Source organism: Onychostoma macrolepis, chromosome 24, assembly GCF_012432095.1.
Source record: "Onychostoma macrolepis isolate SWU-2019 chromosome 24, ASM1243209v1, whole genome shotgun sequence".
Lineage (NCBI taxonomy): Eukaryota > Metazoa > Chordata > Actinopteri > Cypriniformes > Cyprinidae > Onychostoma > Onychostoma macrolepis.
In genome coordinates this window covers 25936072-25956163 of record NC_081178.1, presented here as the reverse complement: position 1 = coordinate 25956163, position 20092 = coordinate 25936072, and the positions used below count along the sequence as shown (strand labels likewise).

Genomic DNA, 20092 nt, shown 5'->3' with positions numbered 1-20092 from the left:
TTGAATGCTTTCGTTTAGATGAAATGAAAATGAATGAAAAAAGTAATTCACTATACACTTGTTTCTTTCTTATATTTGTTATTTTTTTTACATCTGTTCTTATTTATAACAACAAAGATAAAATAAATAAATAGCTATATTGTCATTATTAATATAGTAATTATTATTAAGAAAATAATTGGAGGAAAAGATGCAATGTGATCTTGCTTCAGAAAACTTAAACTCGATTTTTCTCAAAATTGACTTTGCTGACAATATCGACTTCAACTCATACTTCATTTTGAAGGAATATTAATAGATAATGTCAAAATAAAAATAACTCGTTTTTGATCATTAGCTCATTATGACTCATTTTGCCAGCACAGGTCACAAATATATTAAATATTACTGGATAAATCTGTAATTATTTAATTTACAAGTGTCATGTTTGTGATTTTTATTCATGTAAGCTATAGCTTCTGACCTTTAGATCAAAACAGACTAGTGATTTCATGACATTGATACTGCTTAATTTATTCAGAAATCCCTGGTAACAAATAGGGAAATGGTTATCATGTGCTTATTACACTGTATTTTTTTTCTCCATCATCTGCAGTGCATGTGGCCATTGAGGAAGGAGATCAGGAGGAAGGTGTCACAGAGGAGGAGGTATCTGAAGGTCCAGGTGAGACCAACTTCAAAAGCATCCTCATATTATGAGTTACAATCGTCATATGCATCACCATGCATACAGTTGAGGTCAAAAGGGGGTGAAAACTTTTGAACACAATGGAGATGTGTTCATTTTTCTTATTTTGCCTAAATATCTTATTTCTGTTTCATTTAGTACTGCCCTTCAGAGGCTACATAAGATACTTACATGCTTCCCAGAAGACAAAATAAGTTAAATTTACTTAATGCATGGTTTTTCCTTCTGGAGCATCGGTGAGCGTTTGAACCTTCTGTAATAGTTGCATATGAGTCCCTCAGTTGTCCTCAGTGTGAAAAGATGGATCTCAAAATCATACAGTCATTGTTGGAAAGGGTTGAAATACACAAAAATGCTGGAAAACCAAAGAATTTGTGGGAGCTGGGGGATTTTTCTGGAGAACAGCAGGTAGTTTAACTGTTCAGAACAAACAAGGGACTCGTGAACAACTATCACTGAACTAAAAACACAGCTGTGGATTGTTCAGGTAGCAACACAGTATTAAGAATCAAGGGGATGTAAACTTTTGAACGGGGTCATTACTATAAATTCATCTATTATTTTCTCTTGTGGACTATATGTAAATGTCTTTTATTTGAAATATCTTATTCAGATCAGTACTAAATAAACAATAACATGCATTTTGTATGATCTCTCGTATTTTGGTAAAATAATTAACATTGCAGATTCTGAAAAGGGAGCTGTAAACTTTTGACCACAACTGTATCTCTCCGCTCCAGATAACATCCTGAAGCGAGTGTTTAACATCGTGAAGTTCTCCTGGGTGCTTTTCCTGGCCCTGCTGGACAGTTTCACCGCCTGGCTCAACTCCATCGGCCAGGAGCACATCGACATCTCCACCGTCCTGCGCATCGAGCGCTGCATGCTCACTCATGAGGTCAAGAAGGTAGTGCTGGCATGAGAAATCACTCTAGAGTGCTGCTGATTGGCCTGCATCTGCATTTGTATTTTATCATGTGTTACTGGCTGCATATGACACATGATCTTTGTTTATTTCCTATTTATGTTATAAGTCTTTATTTTTTATTTATTTATTTTTTATGCTTATTTTAACTGTTTTTTAGCTTTTAGCAACAACTTAAAATTAAGAAACTTTATTGCATTATGTTATGATGTAATAATTTAATAATGCAGATTTTGTTAACATGCCAGTGTTCAGAAATGGCATGCAAAATGTAAAATATTAATAAAACTGTGATTTTATTATTAGAAAAATAATGGAAATCTAATGTGATAAAACATTCTAATAAAATAATTAAAAAATGTATTAAAATATAATCTATAATTTTTTTTAAATTAATATATACCTTTTTCACAATACATTTCAAGCTTTAAAATATGTAATTGAAATTAGCTTCTCATTCAAGTATGCATATATCCATACTTGCGAAACAAATAATTTTTGGTAATTCAGTTGAAGCTGAAATATAATAAAATATTCGATTAAAAAAAAAGTAAGTATTAGATGAAAAATTTAAAATACCAAAGAATACATATCTAAATAAAATGAGATATGTTGCACTAGCAGATTACTGTTATAAACTGAAGTAATAATTAGTAAATTAAAGTAAGTAAAAACTGATTATATTTTTTAAATATTTCTATTTACCTAGGTAAATAGAAATATTTAAAAAATATAATCAAAAAATATTAAAACTGACAAAAGCAAATAACAACATTACTAAAATTTTAAAAGAAAAAGAAAACAAAAAATATAAAAATAAAAGCTAATTAAAAATATTAATAAGTACTAAAAGTAAGGGATAATGTACTTCCAGCTGGTTGTCATCTGATCTGAAGACTCAAAATGCTGCGTTTGTGAATAAATGACCTCGGAATGTCATGACTGACCAATCAGAATCAAGCATTTCTGAGAGCCGTGTAATAATAGTATATAAATAATACTAAAATAACAAGTGTCATTGAATCGCATTGGACTTCGTGGAATCGTGTGCAGAATCAGTATTAGCACCAATGCTATAATTACACTTCACATGAATAACGAGCATCATGCTTGGAACGGACAGAACTGTAAACCTTGAGGTTTAACACCTCGTCTGCTGCCCTGCAGGGGAACATTCCTTCGCGGGACAGCATCCACACGTACTACCAGAGGCAGATGTGCAGGCCAGCGTCCGCTGAGTCCAGCCTGGACCGGACTGAGGACGAGTACTCGGACTTCAGCCCTCTGCGGAGCCAGGCTTACAGGACGGACGGCGACGAGTCCGATCTCTCCAGAGAAAACCTGTCCAGGTGAGGAAACTCCACTCAATGCGTTCTAGATCTGTTTGAGACATGGAAAATTGATGCATTAATTTGTACTAATTTATGCATGTAATTGAATTGTTATTTTCAGCTTTATGAAAGTTTAAATAATATTTTTTCATGCCTCCCAGTGTCTACTCAATGACTAATCCAGAAAGTCTCAGAGTTGATTTTATCTCCAAGAAAACCACTCTTTTGTTTTCTTAACCAGGAGACATGTCTTCCATTAAAGCTCTCTGCAGGAATGAAGTGTGTTGGGAGCTGAAGTATGACGGAGGTTGTGTTTAGTAAAGGCTTAGTTGTAGGGTTTGGGTATTGTTTGAATTTTAGCAGATTCTGCTTATTTATTCAGATTCTTAATGATTCCCATTTTCAAGTGCAAAAAAGACGTCAGATTTTTAGATATGAAACATGTATATTATTTGTCTTTTTTTGCAAAGCATTCTATTGCAGCTGAATGCCACGAACAAAAATCAGCAGCCTAAACAACACAATATGGTTTATATACCAAATATGTGACCCTGGACCACAAAACCAGTCATAAGGGTCAATTTTTCGAAATTGAGATTTATACATGATCTTAAAGCTGAATAAATAATATTTCCATTGATGTATGGTTTGTTAGGATCGGACAATATTTGGCTGAGATACAACTATTTGAAAATCTGGAATCTGAGGGTGCAAAAAAATCTAAATATTGAGAAAATCACCTTTAAAGTTGTTCAAATGAAGTTCTTAGCAATGCATATTACTAATCAAAAATGAAGTTTTGATATATTTACGGTAGGAAATTTACAAAATATCTTCACGGAACATGATCTTTACTTAATATCCTAATGATTTTTGGCATAAAAGAAAAATCAATAATGTTGACCCATACAATGTATTGTTGGCTATTGCTACAAATATGCCTGTGCTGCTTATGACTGGTTTTGTGCTGCAGGGACACATATACCACAGCAAAAACAACTAGACTAACTAATATAGATGCCAAACGTTATTAAAGACAAGCAATAAAAGTATCACAAATAAATTCAGGTACAGAAATTGAAATTAAATGTAATCAAATGTAAAATGACACTAAATAGTTTTCTTTTCATAAATAAAATAAACCTTATTAAAGTGATAACAGATCAGTGAGTGATTTTATTTTTCTTTTGTTTTTTGATTAACATTAATGGCACAGACATCAGCAGGAATATTAGGCTGCTGTCACTTTAAGACCTAATGCATCGCTCCAATATACCGACACACGTTTGTTTTTCCTCAACTGTTTACTTTCACTTAAGACCGACTGTGTTTATGAGGATATTTTGACATAATTTTGAGTGTATTTGTCCGTTCAAGAAGACGTGAAAGAGAACTCAACACAGCTTTCTGTGTTCATGCTGTGGATGTGAAAACTGTATGAGTGCTGAATTGAGTTCTCTTTTGCATCTTCTTGCACTTTATTGCACATTAAAATGCGCCTGATAAGCACAAGACCAAGTCAGGACTAGATGTCTAATAGTAAAAAAACTGGTGTATAAAATTATGACCTGAGCAGCACTTTCCTTTGAATATCAGCTTTTTTAGTGACTGTAAATCAGACACTGTTCTCATCAAATGAGCAGCTTAGTTCAGTGTAGAAGCCTGTTATTTTGCAGGAAGACTTATTTTTACTCTCGCTACACGCAGTGTAAGGCGCACACTGCAGATAAGGTGTTTGCCAAGGGCTCAGTGTGCCAGATTTCAACAACACCCTTCTGTCTCACCGGCGCCAAATCATCAGATTCCTATGCTAGTTTAAAAAACTAAAAAATGTCTAAACATGCTGTCTAAATATGGCCAATTTGGTATAAAACATAATAATAGCATGATTTAAGTTGATGTTTTCGGTGGTACTAATATTTACACTGTTCACTGTTGCTTTTGTTTTTAAAGGAGTCTTTTCTGCTCAGCAAGGCTGCATTTATTTGATCACAAGTACAATAAACATAGTGAAATATTATTAAAATTTAAAATAACTGTTTTCTATCTGAATATCTGTTAAACTGTAATTTATTTCTGTGACACAGCTGTATTTTCAGCATCATTACTGCAGTCTTCAGTGTCACGTGATCTTCAGAAATCATTCTAATATGCTGATTTACTGCTCAACAAACATTTCTGATTATTATCAATGTTGAAAACAGTCGTGCTGCACAATATTTTGTGGAAACCGTGATGCATTTTATTTTTCAGGATTCACAGATGAATAGAAAGTTCAAAAGAACAGCTTTTATTTGAAACAGAAATCTTTTGTAACATTGTGAATGTCTTTACTGACACTTTTGATAAATGTAATGCATCCTTGATTAAAAAATAAAGTGTTCATTTATAAAAAAAAAAAAAAAAGTTAATACTTAATTTTGAACAGTAATGTGTCTGTATATTATGGCATTTCAAATTACCTTAAAAAATACCATGGTATTACCATGGTGCATATCTGAAAATATGGTAATATCACAATAACAAACTGTATTAAATTGTAGTAATTCCATATTGCTTCTTGTACTTTGATATACCATGGTACTGATCAATTACTATATTAATATATAATGCTATTTACATTTAAAATAATATTGTGGTACCATAGTAAAATCCTATTACTTCCATATTATTTCTTGCACTTTGAAATACCACAGTACTGTTCGATGACTGTATTTATATACCATGCTATTTACAAAGAAAACCATGGTACCATAGTAAAGCCATAGGAATTCCATGCTCAGTTTTTGCACTTTATTACCATATTCTTATACCATAGTGTTTTCATGACACCTGAAAGGTGCCGTATTAAACAAATCATGCTAATGACATGCTATTTATTGTAAGTGGATCGTGAATCTGGTTCTCGTCTGTGTGTTTTCTGTAGTGTGTACACACAGTCCACTGTGCTGTTTGAGTCTACACTGGACCAGCTTGAAGAAACCAGCGAGCGCGTTCTCAAAACCAGCCAGCGAGCTCGACCCAGACTCTGCCGCCTGCTCAGTGTAGATGTGCAGTCGTCGTCTGCAGACAGTGCAGCGTCCAGGTATGAGCCTCCACCATCCGCTCTGTGTTTCTGTGTAATTACAGCTCCGGGGCTTTCTGTCATTACCTGTTAGGAGGCAGGTGACTCTATTATGTGTGTAAACGAATCTGTCCTGAGCGTTAACACACACACACACACACACACACAGCTGTGGATGGTTACTGTAGCCCTGTGATGACAGACAGACAGTGTTTCCAGAACCTTCTGCTCACACACAGCCAAAGCACAATGCCTCTTGACACAGATATTCAGAGTGAATTCAGTCACAACGCCACACGAATTAGATTCGTAATGCATGGTGGATCAGTCTGTTATTCATCTGTGGTGTTTGATGAGGTGCTGTTAATTTATCTCACACAGTTTGAATAACACAAATAAAAAAGGTAATTGCAACTTTTTATCTTACTATTTGGACTTTGTTTCTTGCATTTCTAATAAAAAAAGGGTCAGAATTGTGAGATATAAAAAAAATCACAGTTCAGAGTTTCTCAGAGTTTTCTATTTCTGCCACAGAATTAAAAAATAAGGGTAATTGCTACTTTTTATATTAAAATTAAAAAAACAAAATTCTTGCAATACTATATTTTCTTCTGAATTATGAGTTTATATATCATCTTTATGAGTTATAAACTCTTAATTGTGATTTAACATCTTAAAATTCTGAGTTTGTCTCACAAATTGGGAAAAAAAGAGTTAATTGTATGATATAAACTCAATTGTGAGTGGTGGAAAAAACTAAATCGAGACTATGATTGAATTTCTCTTTCGTGAAGTAATGCTGGGGTTTAAATAAAGATATTCATATTAAAATATTAAAAGTTTAGGATATTTGGACAATTGGATATCTTTTAAAAGTCATGGCAACATAATGGGTGGATTTTTTAAAATGTAATATATTGTCAAATATAAAGAGAATATATTATTCTGTATATTTTTGAAATGCATTGAATAATTGTATATGTTATTCATTAATATATAAGGAAATATATTTTCTTCGTATAAGGATATTTTCTTTGTGTAATGCGTTCAACATGCAGTGCACGAGGTCATGTGACAGCAACAATGTAGCATACTGCCTTAAATGTTTATTTCTGTATATTGCTGTTTCACGTCCCTAAATAAACAGGTGGCAGCATGCTGTGTTTTATGCAGTTTGGGGTAGTAACTAGTTACATGTAACTAAATTACGTGATTTAATTACAAAATGAATGCAATTGTAATCAGTTACAGTTACTGAGAAAAATGTGTAATTAAATTACAGATACATACAGATTTAATTGATTTCTTTCATTAATTGCAGTGACTGCTCTAATACATGAGACATCAATGTTTCAGGAGTTTAGGACATTAATTAATTAATATTAACCGTTTATTTTTGTTTTCCCCAAGCCATTGTTAAATGCCAGTATTTCCAGTCATAACTATGCATAGATTTGATTTCAAAAACAGTATCACAGCTACTAAACTGTTTCTTGCTATGGTTTTAAATCAGTATTTAACCTCAGAAGCAAGTCTGATTTTGTGGTGGCTGTGCTTTAAAATTAAATTATTATAATCTTAATTCAAGGGATAAAGGATTGCGAAAGTGACAGTAATCAGTGTTGAATACTACTGTAAGGTCAACCCTGCCTGCTTTACATGTTTTTACAAGTAATCAAAAGTAATCAGTTGCATTACTTTAATAAAGTAATTGAACTAGTTACACATCTTATTACATTTTAGATAGGGTAACTTGTAATCTGTAACCTATTAAATTTCCAAAGTAACCTTTCCAACACTGGTTTTATGCCAGTGGTCCATGCTGAACGCCTTCAGGTCTTTCTGGGTAAAGTGGGATGGTGCTTCCCCCTTGTGGTTATTCACATGAATCACAACCTCACTGTATGGTGTGTGTTCCTCTGGCAGTGAGCTGTACTCGCGGCAGGGCACCAGCGACACCGTCGAGGAGGCAGAGATCCAGCGGGAGCTTCCAGAGCATCCAGACAAACTCTGGATCAGCACCTCAGAGCTGCCGCCTCCGGGAGCCGCGGACATCCCTCCCTCGTACAGCAAAGCCACGGGCCTGGACTCAGCGGGACGCTCCGAGGGCAGGAGGCTGAGGATACAAACCCCTGACGATGAGAAGAGCGCCGACACACTGCTCTCAACGAGCCATCAGCTGACCGCCAGCGAGCTGCTGAAGAGCAGGTGACCGCAGTTAAACACCTTAGATCACCTTGATGTGAGACTTCTAGACTGTGTCTACAAAATAGTTTTATTCTTCTTTTCAAAAGCATTATCATTCAGTAGTTTTGGATTTGGTAAGATTTTTCATGTTTTTGAAAGAAGTCACCTAGGCTGCATTTATTTGATTACATATACAATAAAATATTATTCAAATCTAAAATATCTGTTTTCTGTGTGAATATGTGTTAAGCTGTAATTTATTTCTGTGGTGCGCAGCTGTATTTTCAGCATCATTACTGCAGTCTTCAGTGTCACATGATCTTCAGAAATCATTACAATATGCTGATTTACTGCTCAACAAACATTTCTGATTATTATCAATGTTGAAAACATTGTGCTGCACAATATTTTTGTGGAAACCGTGATGCATTTTATTTTTCAGGATTCACAGATGAATAGAAAGTTCAAAAGAACAGCATTTATTTGAAAAAGAAATCTTTTGTAACATTATAAATGTTTTACTGTTACTTTTGTTCAATTTAATGTGTCCTCACTGAATAAAAGTATTAAAAAAAAATTACTGACCCCAAACTTTTGAACAGTAGTGTATGTAAAAATACAATCATATAACATTTGATTCATGTGTTGCAACACATTATGCATTATTATTTCCAACAATACTTATAATAAATAATTCTTTAAGAGTAACTATAATATTTTAAGACCCAATTGGTTAAATTATTTTACATTATGTTTTTAAAACAAGGCTATTTATGTGTGTACATATTACATATTATGTAAATATATTATGTAAATATTTTTAAATATTAGAAATGAAAAAGTGTGACAAGTCGCCCTGTATGTGAAAGTACACTTCAAAAGTACACAATCTGTTTTATATACTGATGCTCTTCTCCGTCAGGATGTTCTACGACGAGGAGCTGGAGGCGTCTGAGCATTTCTACCACTCTCAGCCGCAGTTCCTCCAGCTCTGCTACGCTCTCTATAACATGCTGGTGGCTCACTCTGAGATGGTGTGTTACCTGGTCATCATCCTCAACCACATGATCTCCGCATCGGTGGCCACGCTGGTGCTGCCCATCCTCATCTTCCTCTGGGCCATGCTGTCGGTTCCCCGGCCCAGCAAACGCTTCTGGATGACGGCCATCGTCTACACCGAGGTACCGCATCTCACACCGCAGACTGAGCATTGATAGTCAGGTGTCTCGATGATATGTTTTGGGTACAGTGTCCTTGTTACATGTGTTAATCCACTCACTATAGTAATAACAATATTATGCAGAATTACAAACATGTTAATAAACAATATTAACATTAATAAACAATGAGCAATGCATTTATTTCACTGTTTACTAGTGCTGTCAAACGATTCATCTCGATTAATCGCGTTCAAAATAAAAGTTTTTGTTTGCATAATATATGTGTGTGTTCTGTGTATATTTATAAATGCACACACATACAGTATATATTTTGAAAATATTTACATGTATATATTTATATAATTTATATTATAAATGCATTTATTTAATATATAAACATAACATTTTTTTTCTGAAATATATACATGCATGTGTGTGTATTTATTTATATATACATAATAAATATACACAGCACACATACATATATTGTGTAAAACAAAAACTTTTATTTTGGATGCGATTAATCGTGATCGTAGGCCTCATTGATCTGAGCTTAAACCTAAATAGTAAATATTGACAGAATTATCCACAAATAATGTTTTTTTTTCACTCGAAAACTGGTGCATAAGCTCTGATCAATGAGGCCTACGATCAATCAGAAACACAAAACCTGTGCGAATTGAAAGAAAACAAGTTCACGTCATTTTTGACAAGAAACGCCAGATTTTTCACGTGTGTGCAAACAAATATTGGTTTCATAGCCTCCTTAATATAGTGACTTGTGAGTGTACGACAGAGTTTAATCGTAACATATAATCATTGCAGTTAATAGTGTTCACCGTCTGTTTGATTACGTGTAATTTGTAACTAACTGCATGATTTTTTACTGTACATTTCTGCCACAGTTACCACTAATAACCTACTCCTAAATATAATGTAGAAACTTAATATTTTCAGATTTTTATCTGATAATTGTCTTAAAAAGCGCTATACAAATAAACTTGAATTGAATACAACAGCACAAATGAATGAGGCCAAACCTGGGACCATCGATGCCTGGAAATATTTTTCCTCCAATATATTGGATTATGTAAAGGAATGATTATATAATGTAACCTTTTTCTTGCTTATGTACGTATGTGTTTATTTATTTATTCTTTCTTGTTTGTCAAATTATTGTCAATGTGTCATTTATTCCTTCTTCCTTGATTGTTTGTTCCAATTATTGTTTATATTTGATAGACAATAAAAAGTTGATCCCAAAAAAGAAGTTGATTAGTGAGTACTTAGTTAATTAACACAGACCAGCTGACCACATACACATAACCTATAATCTTAATAAAATGTCACATAACCTGTGCTTTAGTCTGATAGTTAACGTGTCGCATTGATCTTTCTCAAAGTAATCTTTTTCTCATTTTCTACCTGCAGGTCACCATAGTGATCAAGTACTTCTTCCAGTTTGGCTTCTTTCCGTTTAACCAGAGCATAGAGCTGGACAAATCCAAACCCTTCCACCCGCCCAACATCATCGGTGTGGAGAAGAAAGAGGGCTACGTCCACTACGACCTGGTCCAGCTCCTCGCGCTCTTCTTCCATCGCTCCATTCTGAAGGTAGTGTCTTCATCCATTTAATCGTACATTTTGCTCAGACATGAAAATATCAAAATGATGTGTCATTAGCAACCCTTTGAAATAATGTTTTATGGTGACCGGTGGGATCATGTGTATACTGTATAGTTCCGGTCCTTGATTCTGATTGGTTGAGCTGCGTTCGAAGCTGTTGTAAATTACAATGTAACATACACCTTTGTTTACGTCTGTGTGTTGCTCGGCAACCACTTTGTTGCAACCACAACCGTTTCTGAGGAGCTACATTGTTTGGCGGAAGAATAATGTTTTTATTAATATCATTACATTTTATTTGCTTTGTTTTATTTTGTGAAACCTTGCTACATATGTGGAATAACCGTTTTATAAACGCAATAAGCCCTGTGAAGCCGTGGTTTACAGCTTCGCGTCGTGCCTAACAACGCTGTTATAAATTCACTGTAAACCACGGCTTCTTGGGGGTTATTGCTTTAATATATCTCCGCCCAGTTATTAACCCATTTTAAACTGGTCACCGTTATTTATATAGCATTTTAACAATACAGTTTGATTAAATAATGTGTCAATAATGCAAAAGGACAGTAGTAAACATTCAATTTTCAGTTAAAGGCAGTTCATCAATGTCATCATCACATTCTATGGTTACATTATACATATAAAAGCCCTTATACACTGTAAAAAAAAAAAAAAAAGTTGAGCCAAATTAAAATTTTAAGGCAACCAGCTTCAGCAGATTTTTGAGTTTTCTCAACTTGTCGGTTTAAGTTTATACAACAACAATTTGAGAATCTCCCACAAAAATAAGTTGAGAAAACTCAAAAATCTGCTGAAGCTGGTAAAAAATTTTTTTTTTTACAGTATACAACACTGAATGGGTATACTAAGATTAAAAATTAAAAAAAAAAAAAGTTATTATCCCACCGGTCACTATTGTGACCATCAACATGTTTACTCATTCTATGACCACACTCAACAAAATTTAGTAATTGTGAATTCATATATTAATACTAGACACCTTAAAGATAATGTGGACCAAAAATATTTGTCATATCTTTATGTTAACATACTTTACTAGCCTTTTGTTTTGGAGCTTTGATGCAGCCTTCATCATCATCTCACGGTGCAAACAGGAAGTAAACTGCTTTGGTCATGTGACAATTCGCACTAAACATGTGACACTGCACATATTTAATTGAGACCCTTTATTTTTTCCATATTTGCAGAAAATGCACTAAAACACCTGTCAGTAACATTTTTAGAGCTTTATGAATGAAAATTCTTCTTTACGGTCACTATTGTGGGATTGAATGGGTTAAGTGAGCAGGAAAGGTGAAAGCGCTCTTCTTCCTCAGTGCTACGGTCTGTGGGATGAAGATGAGCCCAGGTCAGGAGGTCAGACTGTGGTCTCTCAGCACACGGATTCAGACAGCGAAGAGAAGGCCCAGTCCCGGCCGGAGAAGAGCGCCGCTGACCTCTCACCCGTCTCCACACACGTCCGTCTGCCCAGAAAACCCCTCCACAGCAGCTCGGCGGTCCGGCGGCAGAGCTCCAGCGTCTCACAGCGCTCGGCCCGATCTAAAGCAGGTGCGCTTCTGCTCTGTGCTCAGATGTCTGAATGTGCGCTTACATTTGCAAAATTTGGTGGGCCAATAGGTCTAATTGCAGTGGTTCCAAGTGAGCCTCAAGATGACTTAAAATGATTTAAAAAAAGACAAAACTAGCTTTAAAATTTGCAGGTTGCAAGCTGACATATTTATTATTTTAATTTGCTTCCCCTAAATTCATGGAGAAGTCTTAGAAAACAATTTATTTTTAAAATGTACATTGCTTTCTAAGATTTTAGTAAATTCTATTTATGTCAAGTTCTACATTTTTAATGGGTAGAAATATTTCATCGCTTGGATTTCTATTGAAACCACTGGATTTTGGCTGTGAAAATTTGCTGAACAACAATAAATGCATCTTCAGGAATTTCACAGGCTTAGTTTTTCCCAACAATCACAGGAGCGCATAAAATAAATAAATAAATAAAAAACTTTAGAGAACAATAAAAATGTCACAAAGTGTTTTTCCTTAATAAGGGGATACAAATTGTGTTTAATAATTGTGCAATTGTATAGAACTGTTATAATCAGATTATTGTGCCGATGCTAGCGAAATCTATATATTAAATGTATTAGAAAAAGTTTGCTCAGACAGAAGCTACTAGGGTTTACATCAAAATTAAATGGTAGATACAGTTTATTGTGTAACCCATGCAATGTTAGCCAATAAAGGGAAAAATAATACAAGTCTTTTAAATATAAACAAGTCTGAAATACACAGTGACTCTTATTTAGAAATTCTATGTTTTACTGTTGCTGGCTGCTCATTCAGAAAGACAAGGGAGATAAAATACAGAAATCTTGTAATATAAACACCATAAAGTAAACACTGTCAGCAGCTGATCATAAGCATAAATGGAATAAATGCATTGCATTGATTGATTGAAACAGCAAGCCTGTAAAACACTCAACAGCACTGCGATTTGACGTTGAATATTCAGCGCTCACGTTTATTTAATGAAATCAGAGCCTGACGTTACTAATCACATTTGGCTGTATAATGATTCTTGTTTTTGTCATCTTAAATTTAAGAATGGTGATTAAGATGTTTGTTTAAGACATTTTAAATACCAGCAGGGAATTTGCACACGTTACTTCCTAAATAGGTTTCACAGTCATAGATGCAAACTCCTCACCTTACAAGGATAAATAAAGAATGAGGGTAATATTTAATGTATTTGAGGTCTGAGATGTGTGAACGGTGAAGAGAGAGAGAGAGAGAGGGCAAACATTTTGCATTTTAGGTCAGCATTGTCCGTCTAACCAGCCAATATTGTCTTGAACAGCCCGCATAGCACCTTATAACATGGGATTTTGACCAAATATATTCAAATATCTTGATTTTTGTAAAATGTTGCAACAAGATGTTATTTATTTATTTTTGTGTGTGTGAAAAATAACAGTTTTTGGACATATAAGGTAATTAAAAAGTAACTACAAAACAGCATGTAAATAAATATCTTTAAAAGAAATTGCACGTTCTCACCGTTTTCCCCTTACCGGTTTGCATCTCTGACCGTTCACACGCATCTATTTTGAGTCTCAAAAGCAGCGTTGATCCCTGATCTTGGCTCTGGATGTGTGTGTTCACAGGCAGCGGCGGCACGCGGACGAGTGTGCGTTCACTGAGCGCTCAGCAGAAGAGCCGCAAGGAGCTCGTTCTAGAGAAGCTCAGAGAACAGCTGATCAAAGCACAGCGGTTCACTATCAAAACGTGAGACTCCCGCTCGCCTCACTCATTTATTTGAAAGGGAAGTTACAACATCGTATTATTTTTATAAATTATTCAATCTGCCGGGTTTGTGTCGTTTCAGGATTCTGGATATCTACATTCCCATTCGGCAGTTCTTCTATAACCTGATCCACCCGGAGTACAGCGCCGTGACCGACGTCTACGTGCTCATGTTTCTGGCCGACACGGTCGACTTCATCATCATCGTTTTTGGATTTTGGGCTTTCGGGGTTTGTAGAGCTTCACCTGCTCAATCACAGGATAGCTTAAAGGAATAGTTCACCCAAAAATTAAAGTTTGCTGAAAATGTGTTCACCCTCAGATCATCCGAGATCAGGATGAGTGTGTTTCTTCATCAGGTTTGTAGAAATGTGTCTCTGCATCAGTGTCTCAGCAATGGATGCTCTGCAGTGAATGGGTGCCGTCAGAATGAGAGTCTGATAAAAACATCACAATAATCCACGATCCAGTAATCCAAGTGCATCTGCTGTTGTCTCTCACATCAAAATCCAGCCACATGTGTGTTTAGAGCTGTTTTGTCTTGTAAACGCTGCTTGATCTGCAGATTTCTCTCCTGATTCACACCAGAACACTTTTTCACTGCAGGAAGCGCTATTATGGATTATGGACTCATATTTTAGTTAAAAACATCTTAATGATGTATTTCGTCTTCTCCAGATGTTAACTGATGGACTGGAGTGCTGTGGATGTTTTTATCAGCTGTTTGGACTCTCATTCTGACGGCACCCATTCACTGCAGAGCATCCATTGCTGAGACACTGATGCAGAGACACATTTCTACAAACCTGATGAAGAAACAAACTCATCCTGATCTCGGATGACCTGAGGATGAGACAGAAGTAGCAACAGATTTTTTTGTTCCATGTTGCGACATCGAAGTGTAACGGATTATTAGAAAAGTAAAAAAACGTAGGACAGGAAGGAGCTTTGTTCTATTATCAGACTAAATGATTGGGCAAGTGATCATGAGCTCAAAATATTAAAAAAATGAAACCTATGCATGGATGCATCATTCACAATAAGATCTATAGCATGGAATTTCCATTATATGCCAACTTTAAGAACAATAAACAATGTAAGTGCAGTAAAACTGAAGTGAAATTGTTTCTCCACAGAAACACTCTGCTGCGGCTGACATCACTTCCTCTCTGTCAGAGGACCAGGTTCCCGAGGCGTTTCTGGTGATGGTGCTGATCCAGTTTGGCACCATGGTGGTGGACCGTGCGCTGTACCTGAGGAAGACCGTGATGGGGAAGGTCATCTTCCAGGTCATCCTGGTCTTCGGCATTCACTTCTGGATGTTCTTCATTCTCCCAGGGGTCACTGAGAGGTAAATGACGATTGATATCATTATTGATCCTGTTTAAAGGGATAGTTCACCCAAACATGAAAATTCTGTCATTAATTACTCACCCTCATGTCGTTCCAAACCCGTAAGACCTTCGTTCATCTTTGGAACACAAATTAAGATATTTTTGATGAATTACGAGAGCTCTCTGACGCTCCCATAGATCCTAACACGATCAAGGTCCAGAAACGTAGCTTTCATGCTAATTTTACGAAGCTACGAGAATACTTTTTGTGTGCAAAGAAAACAAAAATAAAGACTTTATTCAACAATATCGCACTATAAGGCGATGCGGAGGAGACAAATTGTTGAATAAAGTCATTATTTTGTTTTCTTTGCGTACAAAAAGTATTCTCGTGGCTTCGTAAAATTACGGTTGAACCACTGATATCACATGGATTATTTTAACGATGTCCTTACTACGTTTCTGAGCCTTGATCGTGTCAGGATCCTTGCTGTCTACGGGAGGGTCAGAGAGCTCTCGTAATTCATCAAAAATATCTTAATTTGTGTTCCGAAGATGAAGGTCTTACGGGTTTGGAACGACATGAGGGTGAGTAATTAATGACAGAGTTTTCATTTTTGGGTGAACTATGCCTTTAAGAAGCTCGAGGTCATCTAACGTGTGATTGGATTTGATTTCCTAGGCGTTTCAGTCAGAACACAGTTGCCCAGCTCTGGTACTTTGTGAAGTGCATCTACTTCGGTCTGTCTGCCTATCAGATCCGCTGCGGTTACCCCACCCGCGTGCTGGGCAACTTCCTCACCAAGAGCTATAACTACGTCAATCTCTTCCTCTTCCAAGGGTAAGAAATAAAGCTGGACTCAGCCTCAGAGACTCTGAACCTGAGGTTTACAACATATTAAAGTCATTCTTCATGTGGATGACCACAAATGCATTAATGCTAATATACATATACAACATTTGGAGTTAGTATGCATAATACTTCTATTCATCAAAGATGCATTAAATTGATCAAAAGTGACAGTAAAGACATTTATAATGTTACAAAAGATTTTTATTTTTTTATTCAATCTTTTGAACTTTCTATTCATCTGTGAATCCTGAAAAAATATTGTGCAGCACAACTGTTTTCAACATTGATAATAATCAGAAATGTTTCTTGAGCAGTAAATCAGCATATTAGAATGATTTCTGAAGATCATGTGACACTGAAGACTGGAGTAATGATGCTGAAAGTTCAGCTGCACATCACAGAAATAAATTACATTTTACTATATATTCACATAGAAAACAGATATTTTACATTGTAAAAATTATTTTGCAATGTTACTATTTTTACTGTATTTTTGATCCAAATAAATGCAGCCTAGATGAACAGAAAACACTTCTTTCTTTTAAAAATGTGTATATAAAAGGCTAACAATTCTATATTTATGCAAATTTTTTTAGTGAAATGTATTGAATATTTCTATATGATAATGGTTAAATAGTTATTGACAATTCTATTGCTCAAAAAATAAAATCATGTTTGGTAATCAAGATTATTGTCATTTTATTTATTTGTTTATTTATTTATATATATTTTTTTACATTAGAATTCTCAGAAATCATGATCATGAATAAAATATGATTTATTGTGCCGCCCTATTTTCTATCTTTTTAATAACACTGATGTTTTTGTTCATAAAAGCCATAGGCCAACTAAGGTCATGTGTTACAGTGATTTTACCGCGGTTAACAGGGTTTTAGGCACTCTGCTTCATACCATGTCTACTTACCCATCATAAAATCACTGTAATGCACAGCCTCTTATTACTTCATGCCTAGTGCCTAGATTTGTTCTGTTTAAAAGCCCGTTTTCTTTCAATACTAGACGTAATGTGTATAATACATTTTAGTCCATACCATACTTGGTTTGTGGCGTGTCAGAAGCGCTCGAGTCCTGATGAGTTCATCTTTCTGACCGATGCTCAGGTTCCGGTTGGTGCCGTTCCTGACGGAGCTGCGGGCGGTGATGGACTGGGTTTGGACCGACACCACGCTCAGTCTGTCCAGCTGGATCTGTGTGGAAGACATCTACGCTCACATCTTTGTGCTCAAGTGCTGGAGGGAGTCGGAGAAAGTGAGACTTCCTTCCAATGCATCTGTCCATCAGCGGCTTGTCAAACCTGCGTTTAGAATCAAATCAAGTCACCGTTACTTATATAGCGCTTTCTACAATGCAGATTGTGTCAAAACAGCTTTACAGTATTAAACAGGGAAATAGTGTGCCGTTCTCCTCTGGACAGACGAGACCAGCAGTTTAATTCCAGGCTGCAGCAAAGTCAGATTGTGCAGAGGACTCATCTGGTTCCCGTAGTCTTGTCCAGGCTGGACATCTAACAATGTAACAAGTACATCGGGTGTTTTGGGAAGTGTTCCCGGTTCTGGTTGACCTATTTAATGCAGCCTAACAATTCTTTAACAGATCTGAATAATATAAATGTGTTAATGTGTTATGTGTAAACCAGGTTAAAGAGATGGGTCTTTAATCTAGATTTAAACTGTCAGAGTGTGTCTGCCTCCCGAACAGTGTTAGGTAGATTGTTCCAGAGTTTGGGCGCTAAATAGGAAAATGATCTGCCGCCCGCAGTTGATTTTGATATTCTAGGTATTATCAAAATGCCTTTTTGAGTTTTGAGATCGCAGCGGACGTGAAGGACTATAATGTGATAAGAGCTTGCTCAAATACTGAGGTGCCAAACCATTCAGGGCCTTATAGGTAATTAGCAAGATCTTAAAATGTATACGATGTTTAACAGGGAGCCAGTGCAGTGTTGACAGAACCGGGCTAATGTGGTCATACTTCCTGGTTCTAGTAAGAACTGCTGCATTTTGGACCAACTGGAGTTTGTTTATTAAGCGTGCAGAACAACCACTCAATAAAGCATTACAATAATCTGGCCTTGAGGTCATGAATTAACGTTTCTGGTTTTAGTTCTCTTAAAATGCAGTTTTACAAATGCTAGAAATGTGGTTTTCGAAGGAAAGATTGCTATCAAATAGCACACCTAGGTTCCTGACTGATGATGAAGAACTGACAGAGCAGCCGTCAAGTAGACAGTGTTCTATGTTATTACATGCAGAGGTTTTTGGTCCTAATTAACACTTTCAGAATTGAATAGTAAGAAATTACTAGTCATCCAGTTTTTTATATCAACTATGCATTCCGTGAGTTTTGCGATCAGGATTTACGGGGTGTTTGTGTGTTTTCAGAGGTATCCTCAGCCTCGAGGACAGAAGAAGAAGAAGGTGGTGAAGTATGGGATGGGAGGGATGATCGTGATGCTGCTCATCTGCATCGTCTGGTTTCCTCTGCTCTTCATGTCTCTGGTCAAATCTGTGGCTGGAGTCGTCAACAAACCGCTGGACGTGTCTGTCACCATCACGCTGGGCGGCTTTCAGGTGCGGCGAAAAACTGCTGCTCATCACGCATCTGTGAGAAGTCCACTCAAATCAGGGAGAAATTAAAACAACAACAACAAGTCATTACTTTAAATTCTGGAAGCCCATTTCCATCACAGAAAATATATGAATGAATGAATTAAAAAAGTAATCACAACTTTGCTCTCACGATTTTTGCTGTTTCAGAACTGAGATAAAAACACAGAATTCGGACTTTTTAATCTGAATTCTGAGTTTACATCTCGTAATTCTGTTTATTTTTGTTTTCGACATGTAATAAATAATGAAAAATGCCATTTTTATCTCACAATTTAGACATTTTTTCTTATAATTATTTTCAAAAGTACTGTTCTTAGTTTAAATCTCACACTTCTGACTTTTTTAAGATAGAAACCCGAATTGTTAAAAAAGTAATTTAAAGCAATTGCCTTATTTAGTTAGTTATGTTTATTCTGTGGCATAAACAAGCTTCCATATGAAATAAACATTAACTGAAATAAAATGTTAAAAAACCTTTTGTCAGCTAGTTGCAAAAACTCATTTTCATTTAGTTTAAGTTGAAGTCCTACAATATCTTAATAAAACTTAATAAAAACGATATAGACATGCTATGAATAATAATAATAATAATAATACAATATATACAGAACAGTGCTGGGTTAGATTAATAAATTATAAATAAATTATGAATAATTGACTGTCATTGTTTGAATAATACTTAATCATGTAATCCATTAAAAACAACTATAATCTGACTATGAGCATTATAAAATATACTCTAATGACGAGTGCTTGATTTTTGGAATCTGATTGTGTAATCCAGATAACATGTAATCAGTTTAACTTAATAGCATATAAATGAAGCTAAATTAACAGTATTATCAAATATGTGGCCCTGGACCACAAAACCAGTCATAGGGGTCAATTTTTTCGAAATTGAGTTTTATGCATCACCTGAATAAATGAGCTTTCCATTGATGTATGGTTTGTTAGGATAGAACAATATTTGGCT

At 35.5% G+C, this 20092-nt stretch overlaps 1 protein-coding gene across 3 annotated transcripts in view; it reads left to right on the top strand.

Moving 5' to 3' along the window:
• LOC131533372 (piezo-type mechanosensitive ion channel component 2) overlaps nt 1-20092 on the top strand; it is a 143233-nt gene that overhangs the window by 118116 nt on the left and 5025 nt on the right. For all 3 annotated transcript variants that reach the window (XM_058765676.1, XM_058765678.1, XM_058765677.1), the window contains 14 exons: nt 596-664; nt 1429-1595; nt 2781-2962; nt 5871-6029; nt 7935-8216; nt 9118-9376; nt 10787-10969; nt 12319-12550; nt 14164-14284; nt 14385-14532; nt 15439-15653; nt 16319-16477; nt 17611-17758; nt 18892-19080. In XM_058765676.1, the coding sequence (XP_058621659.1) occupies nt 596-664; nt 1429-1595; nt 2781-2962; nt 5871-6029; nt 7935-8216; nt 9118-9376; nt 10787-10969; nt 12319-12550; nt 14164-14284; nt 14385-14532; nt 15439-15653; nt 16319-16477; nt 17611-17758; nt 18892-19080 (2513 nt within the window). The remainder of the gene's footprint in view (nt 1-595; nt 665-1428; nt 1596-2780; nt 2963-5870; nt 6030-7934; nt 8217-9117; nt 9377-10786; nt 10970-12318; nt 12551-14163; nt 14285-14384; nt 14533-15438; nt 15654-16318; nt 16478-17610; nt 17759-18891; nt 19081-20092) is intronic.